This window comes from Pistacia vera, unplaced genomic scaffold (genome assembly GCF_008641045.1).
Source record: "Pistacia vera cultivar Batoury unplaced genomic scaffold, PisVer_v2 Contig296, whole genome shotgun sequence".
NCBI lineage: Eukaryota > Viridiplantae > Streptophyta > Magnoliopsida > Sapindales > Anacardiaceae > Pistacia > Pistacia vera.
The window spans coordinates 535,033-556,023 of NW_022196108.1; the positions used below are offsets into that span (position 1 = coordinate 535,033).

The following is a 20,991-nucleotide window of genomic DNA, read 5'->3' on the forward strand; positions in this document are numbered from 1 at the left end:
TCGCCCCGAAGGCGATATGATTGGGGACGAAATACAGTTTCGTCATTAAAATACTTATTTTGTGACAAAATTTTTCATCCACAAAAGAATAGCTATTTGTCCCAAATAATTTCATTTCGTCCCCAAAAAAGCCACTAGGGACAAAATTTTGTCCTGTTGTGTAGATAATTTGGGACAATTTTTTTTTCGTCATTGCCTGTGTAGCAATTAGGGACAAAAATTTTCGTCCTAGATGGTGTGGTGAATTAGGCACGTAGATTTTCGTCCCTAATGGAATGGTGAATTAGGGACGAAAATTTTCGTCACTCATGCTATAGTGAATTGGGGATGAAGATTTTATCCCTGATAGTTGCCAAATTGAGGACAAAAATTTTCATCCCTGTCAATATTTAGAGACGAAAAATTCATCATTTCTTTCATGATGAATTACAACGAGAATTTGTTCCTGATTGAAATTAAAATATATTGATTCTCAAAGTCAAAAAATTCATATGAAACATCTTTTAAAACTAGTGAAAATTGTTACTTAATATCAAATTGATACTACTACAAATCAACAAATACCCAAGTATAACAAAATATTATATATAAAAGCCAATAGTATCATAAACACATCCAACTGTAACTAACATATAACAAAAAAATAAGAATGTATCAGCAATAGTATAAAATAACTACGTGCGTGTTTGGCTTACTACTTTTATCTGTATTTTAGACCAGATTTTTGAAATTGTGTTTGTTTTATTACTTGAAGAATCCAACTCTGATAATAGAATCCTGACACAATCTGACATTGACCGTTACATTTTTTTTTCTTTTTTTTTTTTTTCACTGCATCCTCACCATTTCACTTTCTTCTCCGTGCTTCAGTTCTCAATTCAATAACCGTTTTAGTGCTTCACTTTCTCAATATCCATCACCCCATTTCAGTCACCATTTCAGTTTCTGATAATCCATTACCAGGTTCGATGCTTCACTTCCCAGTTTGCATTACCACCACTCCCTTTCTAGTTTCCAGTACCAGCACCGTGAACCCCCAATGCCCTGTGTCACAAACTCACATTGTAACCCAACGTGAACCCACCGTCAACCCGGAAACCAGCCCACCCCGAGCCTCCACGCACCACAACGACCCTATCTCTACCCCAACCCAGCCCACCCGAGCCACCACGACCCGAGATCTACCCCAACCCGCCTACCCGAGCCACCACGACCCCAACCCAGCCCACCCGACACCACCAGCCACCCCGAGCCACCACGCACCCGATCTCCCCCACACAAGCCCACCCAAGCCACCACGCACCCCAACCCAGCCCACCCGAGCCACCACGCACCGATCTACCCCACACAAGCCCACCCAGCCACCACCACCACCACGACCCCACACAAGCCCACCCGAGCCACCACCACCCACCCACCCACCCGGCCACCACCCCCCCCCCAACCACCACGCACCCGATCTACCCCACACCACCCCACCCAACCACCACGAGCCACCACGACCCCAACCCACCCAGCCCACCCAGCCCCCACGCACCACCACCACCACCCACGACCCCAACCCAGCCCACCCGAGCCCCACCACCACCCACGACCCCAACCACCCAGCCCACCCACCACCACCACCACCCACACACCACCACCACCACCCCCCGTCTACCCCACACACCCACCCAAGCCACCACGCACCACACGACCCCAACCAAGCCACCCCACCACCACCACACCCCCAAGCCACCACCACCACACGACCCCAACCCACCACCTCGACCACACCACCCACCCCGGCCACCACGATCTCCATCAAACCCACACCCCAATCTCCATCAACCCACCTCATATCTGCTAAACACCCACCATTTTGAAACTGAATTTTTTTCTTCAAAATAAAATGCTTTGTTTTGTCTAATAAACAACCCAAACCCACACATATAAAAGCAATTGGTTTTTTCGGCTTTTAATTGGGTTTTTTTTGGGGCATTCTTGTTTATTTGGGATTTTGTTTTAATTCGGTTTTTATTTGATTGGCTATTGGCATATAATTGTTAATTCGGTTTTTATTTTATTCGGTAATTGGCACAGGATTGTTTTAATTGGGTTTTTTGTTTTGTTTGACAGCTTTTTAATCTCGTGTACACACGGATCCATTTAATTGTATTTGGATGTTTATCTGACTCAGAGAGGGAAAGAGACTCACGACTTATCCAAATCAATTTTGTAAGTTTCCGTTATCTATTTGTTTTCAAGACACCGAGCCGCATTTTTTTTCAATTTTTTTTTGGAAATAATTTGTATTAGTATTGTTTTTTTTTTTTCATTAATCCTTTGAATTTGGACTTTAAAATGCGTTTTGTATTTGGTTAACTGAATATTTTATTCCGTTTTCACTAATTGATTTATTTGTTTTATAATTTGACATCGTTCTTTAATCGTACCCAGAAATTACGCTCATATGCATAGATGTCAGCATAATTTATCTCGACGTCGCAGGATTGATTATTACTTGCACCAGAGGCGAAAGTTTCGACGTTTTTCTAGAGTTGGAGTTCGTCATACACCCTGTTGGTCGACATTGTCTGTATCTTCCCCTGCATTGACGTCTTCAAGCAGTGTCGATCGAACGAGGTACATTTTTATATGTGTTTAGTTGTTACTTTAACATGTGATATTATATTGTGTAATGTGCTTGGTGATTCGTATGGTGCCCCAATGTTGTGTGTCCCTCACCGTACTGTCCTTAGATGGGTGATTCTGTGGCTTGGTCTGCTGAGATGACACACAGATTTCTGGTCCTGTTATCTGAGCGGGCCAAAACTTCACATGGTACTGCAATAAAAACAGCTGATTACCAAGAAATGTTGGACGACATACCATCATTGGCTGGCAGGAGACTCAACGTGACACAATTAGCCTCTAAGTTCTTTCGCCTGCAAAACTTTATCAAGCATGGCGGAAATTGCTGCAACACACAGGATTCGGGTGGGATCAAGAGTCACAAAGTCCAACGTGTCCCGTTGAGGTTTGGCAAGAATATGTCAGGTATATATTTTTTTACTATTATTATTCAACTTCATTGTAATAACGCATTTTTTCGGACTGCTAAATAATATATTTATTCGTTAAACTCATCAGCAAAACCCCTGGCGCAACAATTTACCACAAGGGACTTCCCCACAGGAACTTTATGAAATATATTTGAGAAGCAAACTGCCACTGGAGATATGCGTACACATCTACATCCCAACAGGTGGAGCCTTCCAGTTATTCCAATCCCGGCTCGGTTCCTATGGATGATAGCGACTTTGAACCTGATCCTGATCGTTTGACAGGGGAAAAACGGCCAAACATATCTGGTCATGGAGGAGCGAGAAATCGAGGCTAGAAGGGGGCCCGGACATACAATTGCGGATGCCATTTATAGCTTGACGGATGAGCTTGCGGAAAAGCGACAATGGGATCCAGGCTTCCGATCGTCCTAGAGATGAGAGGGAAGAAGCGAACACCAGTGCTCCATCTGATCCTTTCTCCATGAGCAATTGTATTGCATCATGACGGCCATGCAAGTACCGACACAGTTTTTCCTGCCGACTGTCAGTACTTATATGAAAATCCAGGTGGGGCGAGATATTGTGAAACTCCCACTGGACGAAAGGGCTAACTGGATTCAAAAAACTTTTTCAAATAATTCGTAATGACACTATATTTCATAATTGTTTGGCAACAATTTTGTATCGTCAGTGGGCAGTTGTCATTACAATTACAATTTATAACGTTACTGTATGAACTTATTTAGTGATTTGTAATGTGTAAACACTGTTTTAGATTGTCATTGCAATTAAATATTGACTGTTATTTTTCAAAGTAGTACAACAACTATTAATTGTTGATAAATGTTTTGCAAATGTGTAGGTTTAAATGGCGTCGTCTAGCCGTACAGGAAGAAGACAACGTGCTACAGATGAGAGGGACGAAGAAGAAATACTGACAGATATAGCCATTGCACTATGCTGTGTTGCCGCGTTAGAAGCAAGTCGACCTCAACCACGACATACTCTGTATTAACTGGTCTCAGTACATGTTGGAAGTACTCAACGGTCATCCTGACAGGATCTATGACAAGTGCCGCATGGACAGAGACTGTTTTACATTGTTTGTGAATTTTGGTCCGATCAAGGCAAATTGCAACCAACCAGGAGGACGAGTTTAGAAGAACAAGTTATGATATTTCTAACAATCGTTGGAAAAAATGAGACAATCAAACGATGATGGAGGATTTCAACATTCGGGTGAGACGATTTCTAGACATGTTACCGGCGTTTGCGATGCTATATGTGGTTGAAGACAGAGTTTATCAGACCACCTGACTTCAATGATGTTCCATGGGAAATATCAGCCAACAGAAATATTACCCTTTCTTTAAGGTACTGTTTCATTATGTTTGGTATTAGTAGATAGTTAAGTTCATTGTATTATTAATTTGTTTAGTAGTTTAATATTAGTGAAATACTCATTTTCATGATAGGACTGTATTGGAGCCATAGATGGCACACATGTATACGCTTCGTTTCCACGTGAATTTGCCATTAGGTACCGGAATCGCAAAGGATCGATGTCACAGATATAATGGCTGTAGCGCCTTTACAATGATGTTCACTTGTCGTTACTGGATGGGAAGGATCAGCGCGATTCAAGAGTTTTAAATTCAATTATTGATGATCCTAATTCTGGATTCCCAATCCTCCACCGGTATAAGTATTTTCTTGACGTATTACGCGTATTACATCACTGTTGAGCCCTGTAATTCAAATAAAATGTCTGATATTATTACAGGGAATACTATTTGGTTGATGCGGGTTATGCAAATAGGGATGGGTTCCTCGCCCCTCATAGGCAAGTGGCTTACCATATTTCTGATCACCGCCGTAACCGAAGGGGGCCACAGAGTTGTTTAATTACAGACATGCTTCACTCCGCAATGTTATCGAGAGAACCTTTGGTGTTTTGAAAAAACGGTTCCGTATTCTAAATGGAATGAACAATTATCCGTTGGACAAACAAGGGAAGATTGTCATGGCATGTTGTGTACTTCATAATTTTATAAGAATGTACAATATGGACGACCGTATCTTCGAACAAACCAATAATAGTATGGGTAATGAGCAAGCATATTGTGATCATCAAAACGGGGCAGAATATGGCGGAAATGGAAAGGATCGAGTCAACCGCAACAAGGTATTATAGACAACATGATGACTGTACGGGTAACATAACGAATGCACTGTGGTAGCACAGTGGACCATGTCATAGTTGTTACTGGAGTAAACGTGTAATAATGATTGTAAGGGTTGATAATTAGTATTTTTGTCATATATGTATTATGTGATGTTTTTAAACTGTTGGATTACTACTTGAAATTATATGGGTTTTTGTTTTTTAATATATACGTTAACAAATTATCAATAAATATTGTATTATTAAAATGTGAGGTGATAAGTTATATATTATAATAATACATTATTTTAACAAAATACAATAAAATATTTATTAATAATCATTATAAACAAATAATTAACAAATTTTACACACAAATATCAAGATCAAATACTCTACCAAACACATATTCTGAAAATCATATTCTCGTAATCATAACCCTATCCAACTATCCAATACTATCCTCAAATCCTACCCAAAATACTAACCCACCGCACCTCCACTTTTTTTGTTAGTCGATGTCAAATATACTATTTTCTTCTTCACTACTAGGATTGTCAAAAAAAATACCCTCCTATAGTGGCTGCATTTCAAAGAAGCAAAAAAGTGAATTGCTGAAGCTGCTGGACGTCTAGGTATACGCATCCCAAACAAGTCTGCAACAATCATTATTAACAATTACTCAACTATATTTTTGTCTAAAGTTTGTAATAAAGTTAACATAAAACATTAGGGAGACATATTGCTAATGATTTTTACCTTCAAGGAGCAGGTGGATGATTTCCAACGGCAAGCCACATCTAAACATCTTTCTTCTCGTTCTAAGCGTAAGGTTAGTCCATCTACTTTCTCTTATACTTGAGATTTATCTCCTCTGATTCTCTAAATCTATCTTCAGATTCTTTAAGACATCTGCAAGTCTCTTAATTTGAAACTTGGTCCTGCTTTTTCTTAGGCTTTAAACCATACCCAAGTCCCTTATATATCCTGATCGAGTTCCAAGCACTTGATCACAAATTTCATGTACAGTTATGGTTTTCATCTGATGAACTTTTTTCCTTCAATTCTATCATTTCATTCTGCATTTTAGGCATTCAATATAACATCAAATTAAGTTAACAATTCCAATCATCGTAAGTAAACACAACGTTGTTACATACAATCAATTGAATACTAATTAATTTCACTTACATATTTTGCCTCAACTTTTGGGGGCATCTAACCCTTTCCTTCTTTGAAATGAGTGAACTTAAAAAGCTAATTCGATCACATTCCTCCCCATTAGTTCCTTCTTCTCCTAATTTCATGTGCATCCAATTGGTCAATAACATTTCAAATTCCAAATACTGAATATTATAGACTCAGATTTGATTTATATGTATTTTGTACTAAACTAACAAAAGAATCCAAGTTAAAATGAAGCTATTCAGAGTACTTACAATCTCATTGCAGACCACCACGAAAGCCACAGATCCTTGGTTATGTGGCATAGTATTCTTTGTTCGTCTTTCTCAGCATTTTTTTTTCACATTTTGCCTACATTAGACAAAACCGGTAAAATAGTGAATCTCGTAAATTCCTTGTATTGATTATTGGTCTAATAATCAATATTTGCAACTATAAGATTTTTTTCACAACTATAAGATTTTATACCTTCACATTGGATCAGACCAATATTTGCAAAGTAAATTCCAATTATCTTGAGTCAAACCATTTTCTTTTGGCTTTTTTCTTTGTGCCTCCTCAGTGTTGTAATTTCTAAAATGTCTGTGCAACTTATACTGCGCATTCCTAATCGATTCTCAACAATTGCTTAATCTTCTCTTGTATTGCTTCATCACCTATGTCTTCAATTTCCATGTGGAGCTAAACAAATAACAAGTTACACTTTATTACTATAGGCAATTGTCATTGTTGAAAGAAAGAAACAAGTATGCATGTTGCTTGTTGAAAGAATAAGAACATATGAAACTCTTGTATAATATGTAATACCCATTAGGTGACTCTATATAGTGATCAAATAAATCAAATATGTATCTATGTCTCTATTAATGAATAGTACATCTAATAAAGAATGATCAAATAACCTATTTTGTGTCCATTTCTCAAATCATATCAAGTAAAAGAAAATGAATTATTGTTCCCAATAAAAACAATAAATATGAATACACTTACATCTAGTTATCCATGTCAAGGTTGAAATTATGAACCTCCATATCCTTCCATTTGTTGGTACACGTATTACTCCCAAATATTACTCCTAATGACTGGACAACTTAGTCGATTGAACTTATTTACTGGCCTTCCCTTATCCAAATCAACATGCACTTTCAACTTCTTACCAAAGGATTTGTTCATTTTACTTAGGCCTTTCCCTCGTGTGCAACCTCTTTTCACTTTGGTTGAGATGGAATCTATTGTGACAAAAATGAAATTTATCATTAGTAGTAAAAAGACTGATACTATGTAATGAAACATATAAGAAGACCAAAATTTTAAGCAATTTAATGAGAGCCCAAACTTGTAGTAGGAAGAGTGACATCCTCTGAATGAGATAATGTGATAGAAGGGGCAATGGGAGGAGAAGGTTGAATTGTTCATCTTGCAAAGAGACAACCTGAGGAACATCTTCAACTAAATTAAGTGAACAGTTGTACCACTTTTTGATGCATGAGAAGGATTAGTTGCAGATTTCCCCTTAGCCTTAGAGCGCGGCGTAAAATTGAAACCATCTTCTACAATAAAGTACCTGTCACAACAAGTATGGAAATAAAGATTAAGACCTCAGCTAACCAAAGACTGAAAAAGTGGTATGCCGCCAGAATGGGTCATGCGAGCTAAAGAGTTGTCGGACAAAACTAAAAGGTTGGGTATGTGAAATGAAGTCAAATCGTCACCAATGATCGCTGTGGAATTACAATTGCTATAATTATTATATGTAAGAATGTTATTTTCAATGATCAATACATCATAAATGCTTACATCATATACACTGAATCAAAAAGTGTTAGGATCCCACATTGAACGGAAAAGGGTGGGCATGTGGGTTATAAAGGCTTGGGCACCCTCCCTTGGCAAGCCGGTTTCCCAAGGAGAGTTCTACCCAAGCCCATGAAAGACCCATGGCCCAGCCCAAATTTTGAGTTATTAGAGTGTGGTTCCTATCAATTGGTATCAGAGCATGATCCTGCGCCTATGTGGTAGCGCACGCGTGGCAGGCTGACCCGTGGCAGGCTGACCTTGGCCCGGCTGCTACCCCGAGAAAGGGCATGGAGGCCCGAGGAAAGGGGATCCGCGTAGTCACCCAAGGGGTAAAGAGCCGACGGGGTAAAGGCCGACGTGGACGTCGGTTGCGGAAGCGTGGTGGAATGTTAGGATCCCACATTGAAAGAGAAAAGTGGGCATGTGGTTTATAAAGGCTTGGGCACCCTCCCTTGGCAAGCCGGTTTCCAAGGGAGATTTCTACCAAGCCCATGAAAGACCCAGGCCCAGCCCAATTGTTGAGTTATTGGAGTGTGTTCCTATCAAAAAGCTATTTATTTATTTATGTTTCGGTAGCTAGCTACAGTCCCTCTGATAAATCCATACCAAAGATGTATGTTAAAGTTTTACAATAGAAAGTGTTGGTGGTGGCAATGCGTTCATGCTAGCATCATTCCACACCTACCACCTTCTTTGAAATTTGGAAGCAGTGTTACAAACCTGACAGAAAAGGACTAGGATCTTTAGGGCATCCTGAACAAATGGTGAAGAAGAGGAGTCTAGCATTCATATCTCGGAGCTTCCCAGAGAAAGCATTACTAACTCGTGCCAAAGTAGAGAGACAAATACTGGCATATCCTCTTCAGTGTTGTAAAATGTCAATGCCTTGCATTGATTATAATCTTAAATTGATAGCTGTAGATTAAAATGTTTATTTCTTTATAGGTTTATTGAAGCATCTGTTCAGGCTCTAGAAACCTAGCCGAGGTTTTGGAGCACTGCTGGGTAACCCAAAGAGAAAGTTTGATACAGAAAAAAGGTGAGTTTATGTGCTCATTATTTTGCTTGCTCTGCATTATTTACTTTCAACGAAAAAACGTAAAAGAGCATCTTTCTATGTCCCACTATCAGCAATAAAATGAAACAGAAGAATTGATAGGTCACTTCCAATGATGATGAAGACGACGTCTTCAAATTCAAGTCTAGTCAATATACTTTCAAAAGGGCATCTTATCTATGTCCCACTATCCAATAAAATGAAAATCGGAATCAGCAAGCAACACTAACACCATTTTACCTTTTCAGAATTTTCCAAGTCATGAATAATATATCCTGGAAAAAGAAAAAGAAACAAGAGATTTTTCTTTCTCTCTTTTAATTCTATTTCTCTTTTTTAAAAGCATGTGTTATTCTTCTATCTTCCAGCTGGATAACCATAAGCTTCACTCCCAATGTCTAATGGCCTATATTGTTCACTGCTGTGTATCGCTTTCTTTTATTGAATAAATTTGTTTTCATTGTCTATGGCATGCTAGATGCTCTCCACAACCCCAATTTGGTGCATATTATGGGTTGAAATGTGTGCGATTTTTTGCCAACTTGACCGACAATAAACAATGTGAAAAGGAATGATGGTTTTGTCTTCAGAGGGCTGCTGCCGTTTCAATTGAAATGACAACGGTTGATCAGTTTTGTTTCTGATTTGTAATTGTAGCAGAAGGTAAGAAAGTGGCATATTCCTGAAGCAAAATCTAAAGGGACAAAATGGATACGAACTTGACCTAGATCAGTCCCACTTCTTAAAAGCACTTCTGACAAAAATCTATTACTTTCTATCTTTTTGACCAAAAAAATTAAGACGCTGGTGAGTTGCTTCTCCCAATTTATGCTGCCACACAATTGCCCCACTCTACCTGTTTTCTTTTTCCTCTTTCTAATATGTTATTTCTTTCTACTTCTTGTTTGCTTCATTATAGCTGTACTTGGAAACAACTATACCCCACTATTACTCTTCTAATTCCCATTAATACTCTCTCACCCGCCTACTCTTTCTCTACTCACTCAACAATCTTATACCTCTCTAATATAACTATACACTTTCTCTTAATTCATTACAAGTCTCAGCCAGCCCCTGTTGGCTCATGTAAATAAATTCGTAAAACCCACATCACAGCACTAGCACCAAAATATTGCAACAAAAGATTGCTCATTTAGAAGCATATAATACCCTAATAAAGAGTTGAAACTCGAATCAACAATTTGAACTAACAAAGCCCTAATTTGATAAACCTTTACTAATCAAGTAGATTATAAACTTCTAAACTTTAAATAACCCCATGATTTACGGAGAGGAAAAATTAAGGCTGAAAATTCACAATATCAAGACAAAGTAGTAGATGTAAATGCTTTAATAAGAACAAAATTAAGGCCCCATTCAAGACAAATCAAAGAGAAATATGACGGAGAATGATGATAGTTAGAAGGCACCTGTGATTTGAGGAAAGCGAAGAATCAGATATGCTTGACAACAAGTGATAAACATGTGTGCGTCTGGAAAATGAAAAAGTGAAGGACACAAAGAAACGTTGGAGAAGGCAGCTAAGTTTTCTTTTTCTACAATTCTTTCCTTCTTTTAATTAATAAATTATTTAATTTTTACGTTTATTCAGATATTTATTTCAAATTTTTTTTTTTTTTTTTGGTTAAAATGGTCTTATTAATAAGATTATGATTGTCTTCTTTAATTAGTGATTTGTTGATACGGTAGTGTAAATTGTGCATTTTAAATTATTTTGATAATATAGAATAAGGATAAATAAACTACTCTTTTTCACTATAAGTTCATTTTTCACTATAATTAATATAAGCTACTTCTTATTATTATTTTTTTTCTTTTTGATAATTGAGTGTGTCTGGACCAACTTATGCACACTTCGACATTCTTCTTTGGGGTCATAAAGTTAACGATCGCATAAACCTTTATGTGACCACACCTATTAGCAATTGAGGGGAATTGAACTTATGACCTCTTGAGTAATACACGTAAGGTCTCTATCATCCCACTCGATCACCTAGGGGTGGTTTAACCATTTCCAACATTAATGATAATGAGTTATAAAAATATGAAGTGTTACTTATCAAATTATATTCATAACATTTTCACAAGAAATGCTACCATAAATACGTATTAGTAACATATTTTAAAAAATTGTTACTGTTTAGTGTTACTGTATGTCATTTTTTTATAGTGGGTGAAGTAAAGAGCAAATGAAGAGAAATAGAAAATGATGGCCCGTTAGAGCATGTTAGGATCCTCAAAGGTACCCACCACGCCTTCCTACCATTTTTGAGCCGATCCTCATTCACCATTTGCACTTAATTTTCAGTTTTTTGTCTTGGTTTCAATCAATTTCAGAGCGAGATCGAGATTCACCGGCAAGCAAGTTTGAGTTTTGTTTCAAATGAAATAAGAAAGGAATTGGGTGTTTTTATATTTACTTAGTAGGATGTTAAAAAAATGCAGAAATTGAACCGAACCAGTAATCGAACTGAATTTTCAGTTATCCAAAAAATCAGTTCGATTTCAATTTAAAGAAAATAAAAAAACTAAATTTTTGGTTCGGTTTCTAGTTGGGAGAATATGTTGAACACCCATACTAAGTTTCCAATTTTGACCAAATGAAATGTTAATTACTTTTCCAAATTTTGTCCCAAAATGCATTTTTCACGATTAGGGATGAAATCATATTCTGTCTCTAATAGTTTCCAAATTTTGTACAATTAGCGGCAAAAAAATTCACCTCAGAAAAAATAGGTTTTTAGCTACAAAATTTTTGTCCAGAAATAATAAATTTCGTCCTAGAATGATTTATCTCTATATTATTTTCATCTTTCCCTCCAAATGGCATGGTTGGCGGCGGAGGGAAATTGAACCCTAAGAATTTTGTGATAAAATTAAAATTTCATCTCCTAAAATGACAACTCTGGGATAACCAAACGTTCCATTTCGTCCCCAAAAATTTCGCAATCTATGACAAAATCACATTTCGTCCCTAATAAGTTTTCCAAATTTTGTACCATTAGAGACAAAAACATTTCCTCCCAGAAAAAAAGGTTTTAGCTACAAACTATTTTGTCCAAAATAATAAATTTGTTCCTGAAAATGTATTTTTACAATAAAGGACAAATTATATTTCGTCCCTAATAAGTTTCCCAAATTGTATACAATTAAGACTAAAAATTTCGTCCCAGAACAATTAGGTGTTTAGCTACAACATGTTTCGTTCAGAATAAATATTTACGTCCCAAAATGATTTCCCTCCATATTATTTTGATCCTTCCCTTCAAATGGCATCGTTGGCGCGGGAGGAGATTGAGTTCTAAACATTTTGTGACGAAATTATAATTTCGTCCCTTAAGATAACCATTTTGGACAAACGGACTTTATCCTAAATGTTAATTTCTTGTAGTGAATATTTATTTTAAGCTAAACTCTTTTAAGATGATATGTTTTTTAAAGTCTTTTGATATGAACCTAAAAAATTGAAAAATATTATTTTACACAAGAAATTAATTATATTTTAGATTTAAATTACAAAACCGTTTTTTCTTTAAGTTAAAAATGTTTTATTGAAAATTTATATTTTCCTTACAATGCGAAGAAAATGTTTTCTAATTATAGTTTTGAAATAAGATTTAAAAAAATGAATCTTTTGGCTCATGATCTGTAGATTCTAAACTCTGAATTCTTATATGATTATCTGGTCCAGTTGGATTTATCCTTTATATGTGCACATCTTATATGAATTTTGGCTGGTTCATCGGGTTACAATGACATGATTTGTTGATACTTCTGACCCGGCCACCGAGATAATAGGTGACAATCGTGACATGATTATATAAATGATACACTCATTTGTGTATGTTTTGAAGTAAAATGAATATATGAACTGAATTTTTGTTTTAATATGAAATTTCTGTTAACATTTTTATTACACTCGTATTAAATGTTATACAAATTTATATCAAGATGGTTTTTTACTTACTAAGTTGACGGGTCACCCATCTCTGTATATAGAGAATTCAGTTCACAAGAGCTAAGCAACATAACTTTTCAACCTTCAAGTGTATCATCATCTGTTCTCCCCAAGAGATTTAGACACCATATAAAATCAAGGTTTCCGTCTTCTCCGTATTGTTCATGCTAAGCAAATTCTTTAAGGATAACTCTTCGCAACAAACCAGATGCTTCAACAGCTGAGAAGTTCCGCAGGGCCATTTTGCAGATCATGGTGGAGAAACCCTTCATTTCAAGACTTGCAAGTCAAGCTGAAGAAGATTTGTTTGATCATCCAATGGTTTTTCTGACAATTCCCTAGAGAAGATGTGTTTCTTGATCACGTCTAGTTTGAATACATAATGAAAGAGTATTACAGCTGTGTGTTTTATTTAAAGATTACCACGAATTTATCTTCAAGTACTCTTGTTAATTATGCAATAACTTCATTCCTTCACAAAATCGGTGTTTTTTAAGGCAACATAATGCGTTATGCAACTCATATATAATAATTTTGAAAATTCTAAAAGGTACAAATTTTTAAAACTCCCGACAAAGATAATAAGTTTTAATTCCCTCAATTAAAGCATAATTAACAATTATTTATTTAATTTTAATGAAAATAAGAAGTTGTCATGATAAATTTATTATTTAATATAAACATATGTTTTGAATTCTATATTAAAAAATAAAAAGAAAAGGGGAAAATGGCTTAATATTCAAATTTAAAAAATGAAAAATGAACTTGAAATCTAAATTTAAAACTTAAGAAAAAATATAAAATTTTACTAAAACCAAATAATTTGAAAAAAAAAAAAAAAAAGAGAAACACCAATTAAATTAAATTTTTTTTAGTTTTTAACTTTGATGAATTTTTATGGTTTCTTTAATTTTTTTTAATGATATTTAATATATATAATCACCTTTGTACTATTAGGAAAATTTGAACTAGTAACCATTAACTATTGATTGTCTTGAAGAAATTAAAATTTTATCTTTTGTATATTAATTTTTAAAAATTTTGTACTCGATAATTCCCTAATAATTTATACCATATTAAACTTACAGGGCCGAAAGAGCAAGGCTACAAAGCATGGATCTCATTTGAGCCTTATAATTTAAAAAGCCCATTTCTTTTTAACGCATTATCTAATCTTAATATATTAAAGCTTGAGGCTCCCATTTGTTTAGTTTTTAAAAATAGCATTCTATACTATATGATTTTTGGAAATAGATAATTTTGAAATGTTTTGTACTTTTTTGGAAAATATTTTCTGAAAATATTTTTTTTAACCTCTTAGTTTTTAATTTAATAAACCTCCACCATCCCAACACAATAAATTTAATTGACAAACACAAACATCCACTCATATTGTCAACATTGTCACCTCGACGGTGACAGAAGTCTCAAATGACACAATCAACTAATCTAGCGATCGTACACTGATCTGACCTTTTGTCAAGATCCACCGTGATTTGACCAAATCATAGATCACACCTACAAATCTGACTGTCATTGATCCAAATGACAACCAAGATTTCTAGATGTCATCATGGCAGATCTTTAGCCTTAGATCTGAAAAAAAAGACAGATGACGCACTCGCCAAATTTAACCGACCTGATCGTTATGGTGCGACAAGTGGCAACGACCAGTTGCTGACAGTGATAGGCTTAGGTGAGAGAGTTTTTGTTAAAAACTTTTATTAAAAGAATAATTTTTATTTTAGTTAAATAAAATATGATTAATTTTACAGAATATTAAACTATCTTATTTAATTTAGTAGAATAGAATAGTTGTTAAATAGTGTGCCTAACGCAGGGTAAATATTTCTTAATTTTCTCCCACCAACTCAACTCCCATTAAGCATTCCTTTATCAAATTATTTGGATTGTTCATGAACAATTTTTATCCATAAAAATCATTGTGTGGATCCAACGAATGGTTTCACATTCTTAACTACTGGTCAATCCCCCAAAAACAAAATTGAGTATAATTAACAAATTCCCTCTGCCCGAGTAGCTTCAGACAAAATGAACTCTCAGAGAAAGAGAAAGGGGTTTTATGCCCTTCATTATCTCCGAATAAATGAACATCTATCACTACCCCTCTTCAAGTGAACTGATAAATATTGTAAATTAAATCAAGCCTATAGTATATATATTTTAAAAAAAAAAATTTCAAACTAAAAGAACATCAAGATAGGATAGCATCCCCTTCAACGATGAGAAGTGGAAGAGATCATCTCTAGGATCTTATAATTATTTTGCCATTGCTCACAACAACACCGCCTGAAGGGAATATGATTCGTCGTTCAACTTGATCTGCACCAAGATCAAGCTCATTCCCTTTCCAGTCAGTAACCTGATTAGTGGTGTTAGTCTTACGGTTTTACTTTATTAAAAAAAAAAAAAAAAAATAAAAAAGAGCAAAGCCAAGAGGCAGAAGATGCAAATGGACTATAACTAAACTAAAAAATTTCAAAATCAGAAAGAAAACAAATATATTCATCAAAAGTAGGAAAAACAAGGATCGATACTGATTTCTTATTGTAACGCAAAATTTTGTAATAAGAACCATATAAGGAAAATAAATTCAATTTGTTTTTCTTCTCCAACATAAAGCGCTATATTAGCTACATCTGAATAAAAGGTGGGAAATGGAATTTCAGTGTTGACATAAACCATCTAGGGAGGAGGAATATAATGCATATAGCCTATTATAAATATACAGCTGCTGAGTTTAAATATGTTTAATTGATTAGCATTGATTTTTATCCTTCAGTGTAACTCGGCAGCATCATATATTTCAGAATACATATCCTAATTTCAAATTATCAAAATGCACTAATACAGAGAATTTGCAGACAGCTAAAAATCATGCAACTTTAGAAACAGGCCAATTACAATCACCTACCTTTCCTCCTGCTTCCTGCACACATATCACACCAACCGCATGATCCCAAGCCTACATCACAAGAAAGATCCAAAATCAGTTCTAACTATTGTCGTTTTTATTAAATATTCAACAAGAGGTCCACATACCTTTATATGTTTTTGAGCTGTTGCTCGAAGAATGAATACTGATGCCCTACCTGAAGCCACCATCAAATACTTGCATAAACTACATAGAAACAAGATAAACCATATCATGCGTGTGTTATGAAGATCGTGAATGAAGTATCAGACAATTAACTAAATTCTGATTATAGAAAGAGATTACAATGATAATTTTGAAACTAGAAAACACACTATGCTTTAACATGACACAATGTGCTATGTTCAAGATAATCAAACTTCACCGTTATTTAATAAAGTTGTAGTTCAACTGATAAGGTGCTTATTGCATCACCTTGTCATTTATTACAGGCATGTGGATGTAAACCACAAGGGTTTCTCCTGATAAAACGCAATCAATGATTATATATTACTCTGACAACCATTGAAAACTACTTCTTACCACTATTAGAATTCCTATTAAAAGAAATAACAAGGGAAAATATAAGTTCCATATATTAATGACTATTCAAATAACACCAAACCTTCCACAGCATTTGGGCAAAAGAAGAATTTCTTTGTCCCCTATACTTTTAGCATCAGTTGTCGCGTTGAATAAAGCTGACAGTGGCAATGAATCCCACGTTTGACTCTCTGGAATACAGAAACATGCCTCATGTACCAATTGACACCTGTCAACAAAGGTCCTGGTCCAACAATCAGATGTTTTGGCTGAGGTACCCAGCATATCTGGCAACCTCTTAGTCCATGTTCCACAACCAACATGAGCAACCATGATAACCCCTGATCCCAATGGTATGTTCTTGCTTCCCTGCACCTCTGCAGTGGATTTGTAAGATTTGTCTTCCTTCCAGTTAGGGCAGCCCATAACACCTAAAACAATCTCTCCTTGAACCACAAGAGCCAAACCTACCTGAAAATGAGGGATAAGACCTTAGCCAAAGAAGAAAATCAAGACCATTCAATATTGGATCAAACTTTCAGTACAAATAGTCCATCAGGTTGTTGTGACATATTTCTTCTTCTTAATGATACAATTATTGTGTCATCTAGTCAACCCGGATTGAACAACCAGTTGAATCAATTCAGGAACCATTCTGATTTTAAGTTCACATCAAGCATTACTTCTCCAAATTAAACTTAACTTTTATCTTCTCAGTTAAATTACAAACTATGAAGACTTTGTTATAGATATTCGACTCAAGTCACTTAGTGGTATTTTAATACTTTTAACTTAACAGAAACCAACACTTTAATCTAAAGGAGACATTAGACATTTTTCAACTCCATGACTAAGATGAGTATTATATGCCAAGAGGCAGGGCAATTAGACTCACTAAAGTGAAGGCAAATTTAACTACAGCTGTAAACTGTTTCTTTTTGTCAGACATGATAAATTCAATGGACTTAACAATTCTAAGCCAATGTTAAAAATTCAAAGAATAAAACAAATGAGCTACCAGCAGAAATAAGACGTACCACATATAAGGCTTCACTTCCCTTTAAAAACCCTCGTGTGCCATCAATTGGGTCCAATACCTACATTGAGTTTATGGACTTGATTAGAGTAATAAAAAAAAGCACAATTTCAACGGTGAAGGTTAATGAAACGATCAAAGTAAAACTGTAATATCATATCACAATCCATAAGATCACAGTTTTAGAGTAGAGAATATCCATATTCCTTCTTCACAACAAATAAATGGTTGGTTTTAATTGCATGCATCAGAGAAAGTTAAATGTAATCATGTGTTTCCATCTATATGTACCAATTGATGTGTATGAGGCAAACAGAACCAATGTAAGATAAATACAAGTATTTAAATTTCCAAACAATCCAAGTTTCCTCAAAAGTTCATGCAGACCTACCCAATACGTGGCTGGCTTTCTTCCAAAGGCAACAGCATCCTTCCCCCCTCTGTCAATTGCATCCAACACATCAGCCTCAGTCAATGGATCATCACCAAAGCTTGCTTGATCAGCAACCGTACTTACCACAGAATCCACCAGATTATTTGAACGCAAAAAGGCAGAGTCCTCTTCAGCCACCAAGGGAACAGAGGGAAACAATTTATTCAGCTCTATCACCAAAAAGCATAAAAGCAATATGAGCAAAGTTTGTTATAAAACAGAAGTCTGAGCAAAAGGTTAATGAGATTTGGTAACAATAAAAATAGCCAGTCTTATCATTCTTTCCATACTATGGTTTTAACTTTTTACTAATGGAGCCCTTCAGGCCAATTATTTTTTATTCACCCTACAGTCGAAGATAGACAAAATGCTAAGGTGTGAGAAGAGAAACAAATAGAGGAGATAGACATGCTTTCAGGACCACTTAAAAGAGAAAGAGAGAAGGAAATGAGGAGAGGGACTTAGCCTCTCTAAGAAAATGCTCACAAAAGTAGTTCTTTTCTAACCGTTTTGACTTGTATATCTCTAAAAGTTCAAGGGCAATTGACTGATTGGTCATATGCTACAACAGAATATGGTTAGTTTGTGGCAACAACAATGACCGTTAATAGCCAGTAGTACAATTTAACTCAACGGGTGCAGGAAAGTTTGCTGCGACGTGGCAATAACTATAATTTCAAAGGAAGCTTTATTCAGGAACAGTGGCTAATGGCACTTGCATACTTTGTCAGTCAATGTATGATGATAGTATCAAAAGGGAAGATCATGTGGCAATTAATGCAAAGAATAAACATGTAAATTGTGGAATACAATTGTTGGCAAGTCGATATCATATTTCACCTCCATTACCTCCTATAAATTTAATTTTTCCAAGTGCAGCTGCATTATGAAATTGTTAGTAAATTAAGAATTACAAAATTCCTAATTCATCCCAAGATCATATCAAAAGTCACCCATAGCAATCACATTTTTATTTAAACGAACTGCAATAAAGTTCACAGCATAAATATCTCATTTCCTTGTCAATCAAAAAGCACAAACCACCGTCCTCTTGATTCTAATAAGAATAAAAGAAGAGAGAAATATATTTGCCTAAGAGTTGTGTTGAAGAGTTTTTCATCAAATGAAAAACTCTTACATAGGTGCGGAGAAGGTCACAATGCAATCCCATATCTAATATTCAAATTGGGTGGTCCCATCGTGGGTGTCCCACCCATATCTAATAGAAATGAACCTCTTACATATGTTGCTATGATTCTCCTTAACTAGTCCAAGTAGCACTTTCAGTTACTAGATAAATTGAAAATTAAGAAAATTATACTAGCAGAGAAAGAAAAAAAGTTACCCAAGCTAACTAGAGCCTGCACCCCAAAATCTGCGACTGTAACAGGAGTTTGGTCATTCTTTTCAAGAATCCCTCCTTCACTGGAGAACAGTGATTTTTTTACCTACAATCAGAACACTTTAAAAAAAAATAAAAGGCTAGTAATTCTTCTAGTTTGCTACATTGTCTAGAACAAAGCATAAAGAAACGTAAATGAAAAGTGAGAAATAAATTATTAGATTACGTCAACGCAAAGACGACAAGCTCTCTCCACAACACCTACTGCAGCTTCCAGCTCTTTGTGATACTTGGCCTTCTCATTTGGAAATGGAAGACTCGACCTGAAAATTAATTTGGCAAAAGAAAAAAAATTAAATTTATTTTAAAAAACGAATCAAAAAAATAAAAGTGAGAAGAGGTTTGAATGATTTGAAGAGTGAAGTGAAGAGACCTTACACTGAAGAATCGCCGGCGGAGAGGTGTAGGGGAAGAAAAATGGGGGCAAAAGAATCTGAGGGTAGAGGAATGAGAAGTATAGTGGAGGAGATCCATGGCGGCAATCATGAGATTGATGAAGTGAAATTGAAGGTAGTGATTGTTAGGGTGTGAGGTAGGACCTAGGAAGAAAGGTAGACGCTGTAAGATTGGAGGGATGGGCAGTCAGCAGTTGCCAATAGAAGGACACACCTGTCCTTTTCCGTAATTTTGGGTTGGGCTTAACTTAACGGCCTCTTGTTTGCCTTTGAAGCCCGGTTCATGTAGCATATATCTAGGATTGTCCGCAGCATGGTTGTTAGTATCCTACGATACCCGATACGTATTATACGATACGATTCGATACAGGTCGTCAACGATACATATCAGAGAGTATATCCTAAACCTTTTGATACATTGATATGTATCCTACCATACGATGCGTATCCGTTCGTATCCTTAAAAATATCGATATAAATTGATATGACTTTATTAATTTGGGCCAAAGGTCCAAAAAAAAATTCGGGTCGAAACCGGGTCACCCAACTCGATTCACTAAAACCTGTCCAAATTTACCCATTTTGCATGGAGAAATTGAAGAGGAATATATATTATCCATTTTACATGATAATAATAATATAAGTGGAGATATAAATATTGACATTGATCTTGGAATTTTGTGATTAATTTTGATTATGTAATACCGTAATTTAAAGTCAATAATACCACAAAATTTTTTAATTAATCTTGGGGATGATATTAATTTTTAGAAAATTTTGAGTATTTTATTAATTTTTTTGAAAAAGACGTATCTTACGATACGATACGATACGCGATACACGATTTAAAAAATTAGGTTTTCGATACACGATACGATACACGATTTGATAACCATGGTCCGAAGAATCTATAATCCCTGTGGGCCCGAACTTCACTGAGTTCACATTTAACGGGTATAAAAATCACTTAAGATACATTTGGTTTAGGGAATATTGTATTAATGAAAATATATATTAC

At 35.6% G+C, this 20,991-nt stretch overlaps 1 protein-coding gene and 1 long non-coding RNA gene across 2 annotated transcripts; both read right to left on the minus strand.

Moving 5' to 3' along the window:
• Positions 1-5,758: 5,758 nt before the first annotated feature.
• LOC116135169 lies at positions 5,759-6,508 on the minus strand. The gene is made up of 3 exons (XR_004128855.1): positions 6,403-6,508; positions 5,971-6,290; positions 5,759-5,867 (listed from the first exon to the last, which is right to left on the minus strand). It is a non-coding gene; the product is annotated as an uncharacterized LOC116135169 (long non-coding RNA).
• Positions 6,509-15,466: 8,958 nt separating this feature from the next.
• LOC116135184 (putative PAP-specific phosphatase, mitochondrial) lies at positions 15,467-20,052 on the minus strand. Its single transcript, XM_031420888.1, is given in 10 exon segments — positions 15,467-15,510; positions 15,513-15,612; positions 16,165-16,215; positions 16,293-16,371; positions 16,790-17,178; positions 17,745-17,804; positions 18,135-18,346; positions 19,522-19,624; positions 19,745-19,841; positions 19,952-20,052. Coding segments are annotated over 10 exon segments (1,236 nt in total).
• Positions 20,053-20,991: the final 939 nt, after the last annotated feature.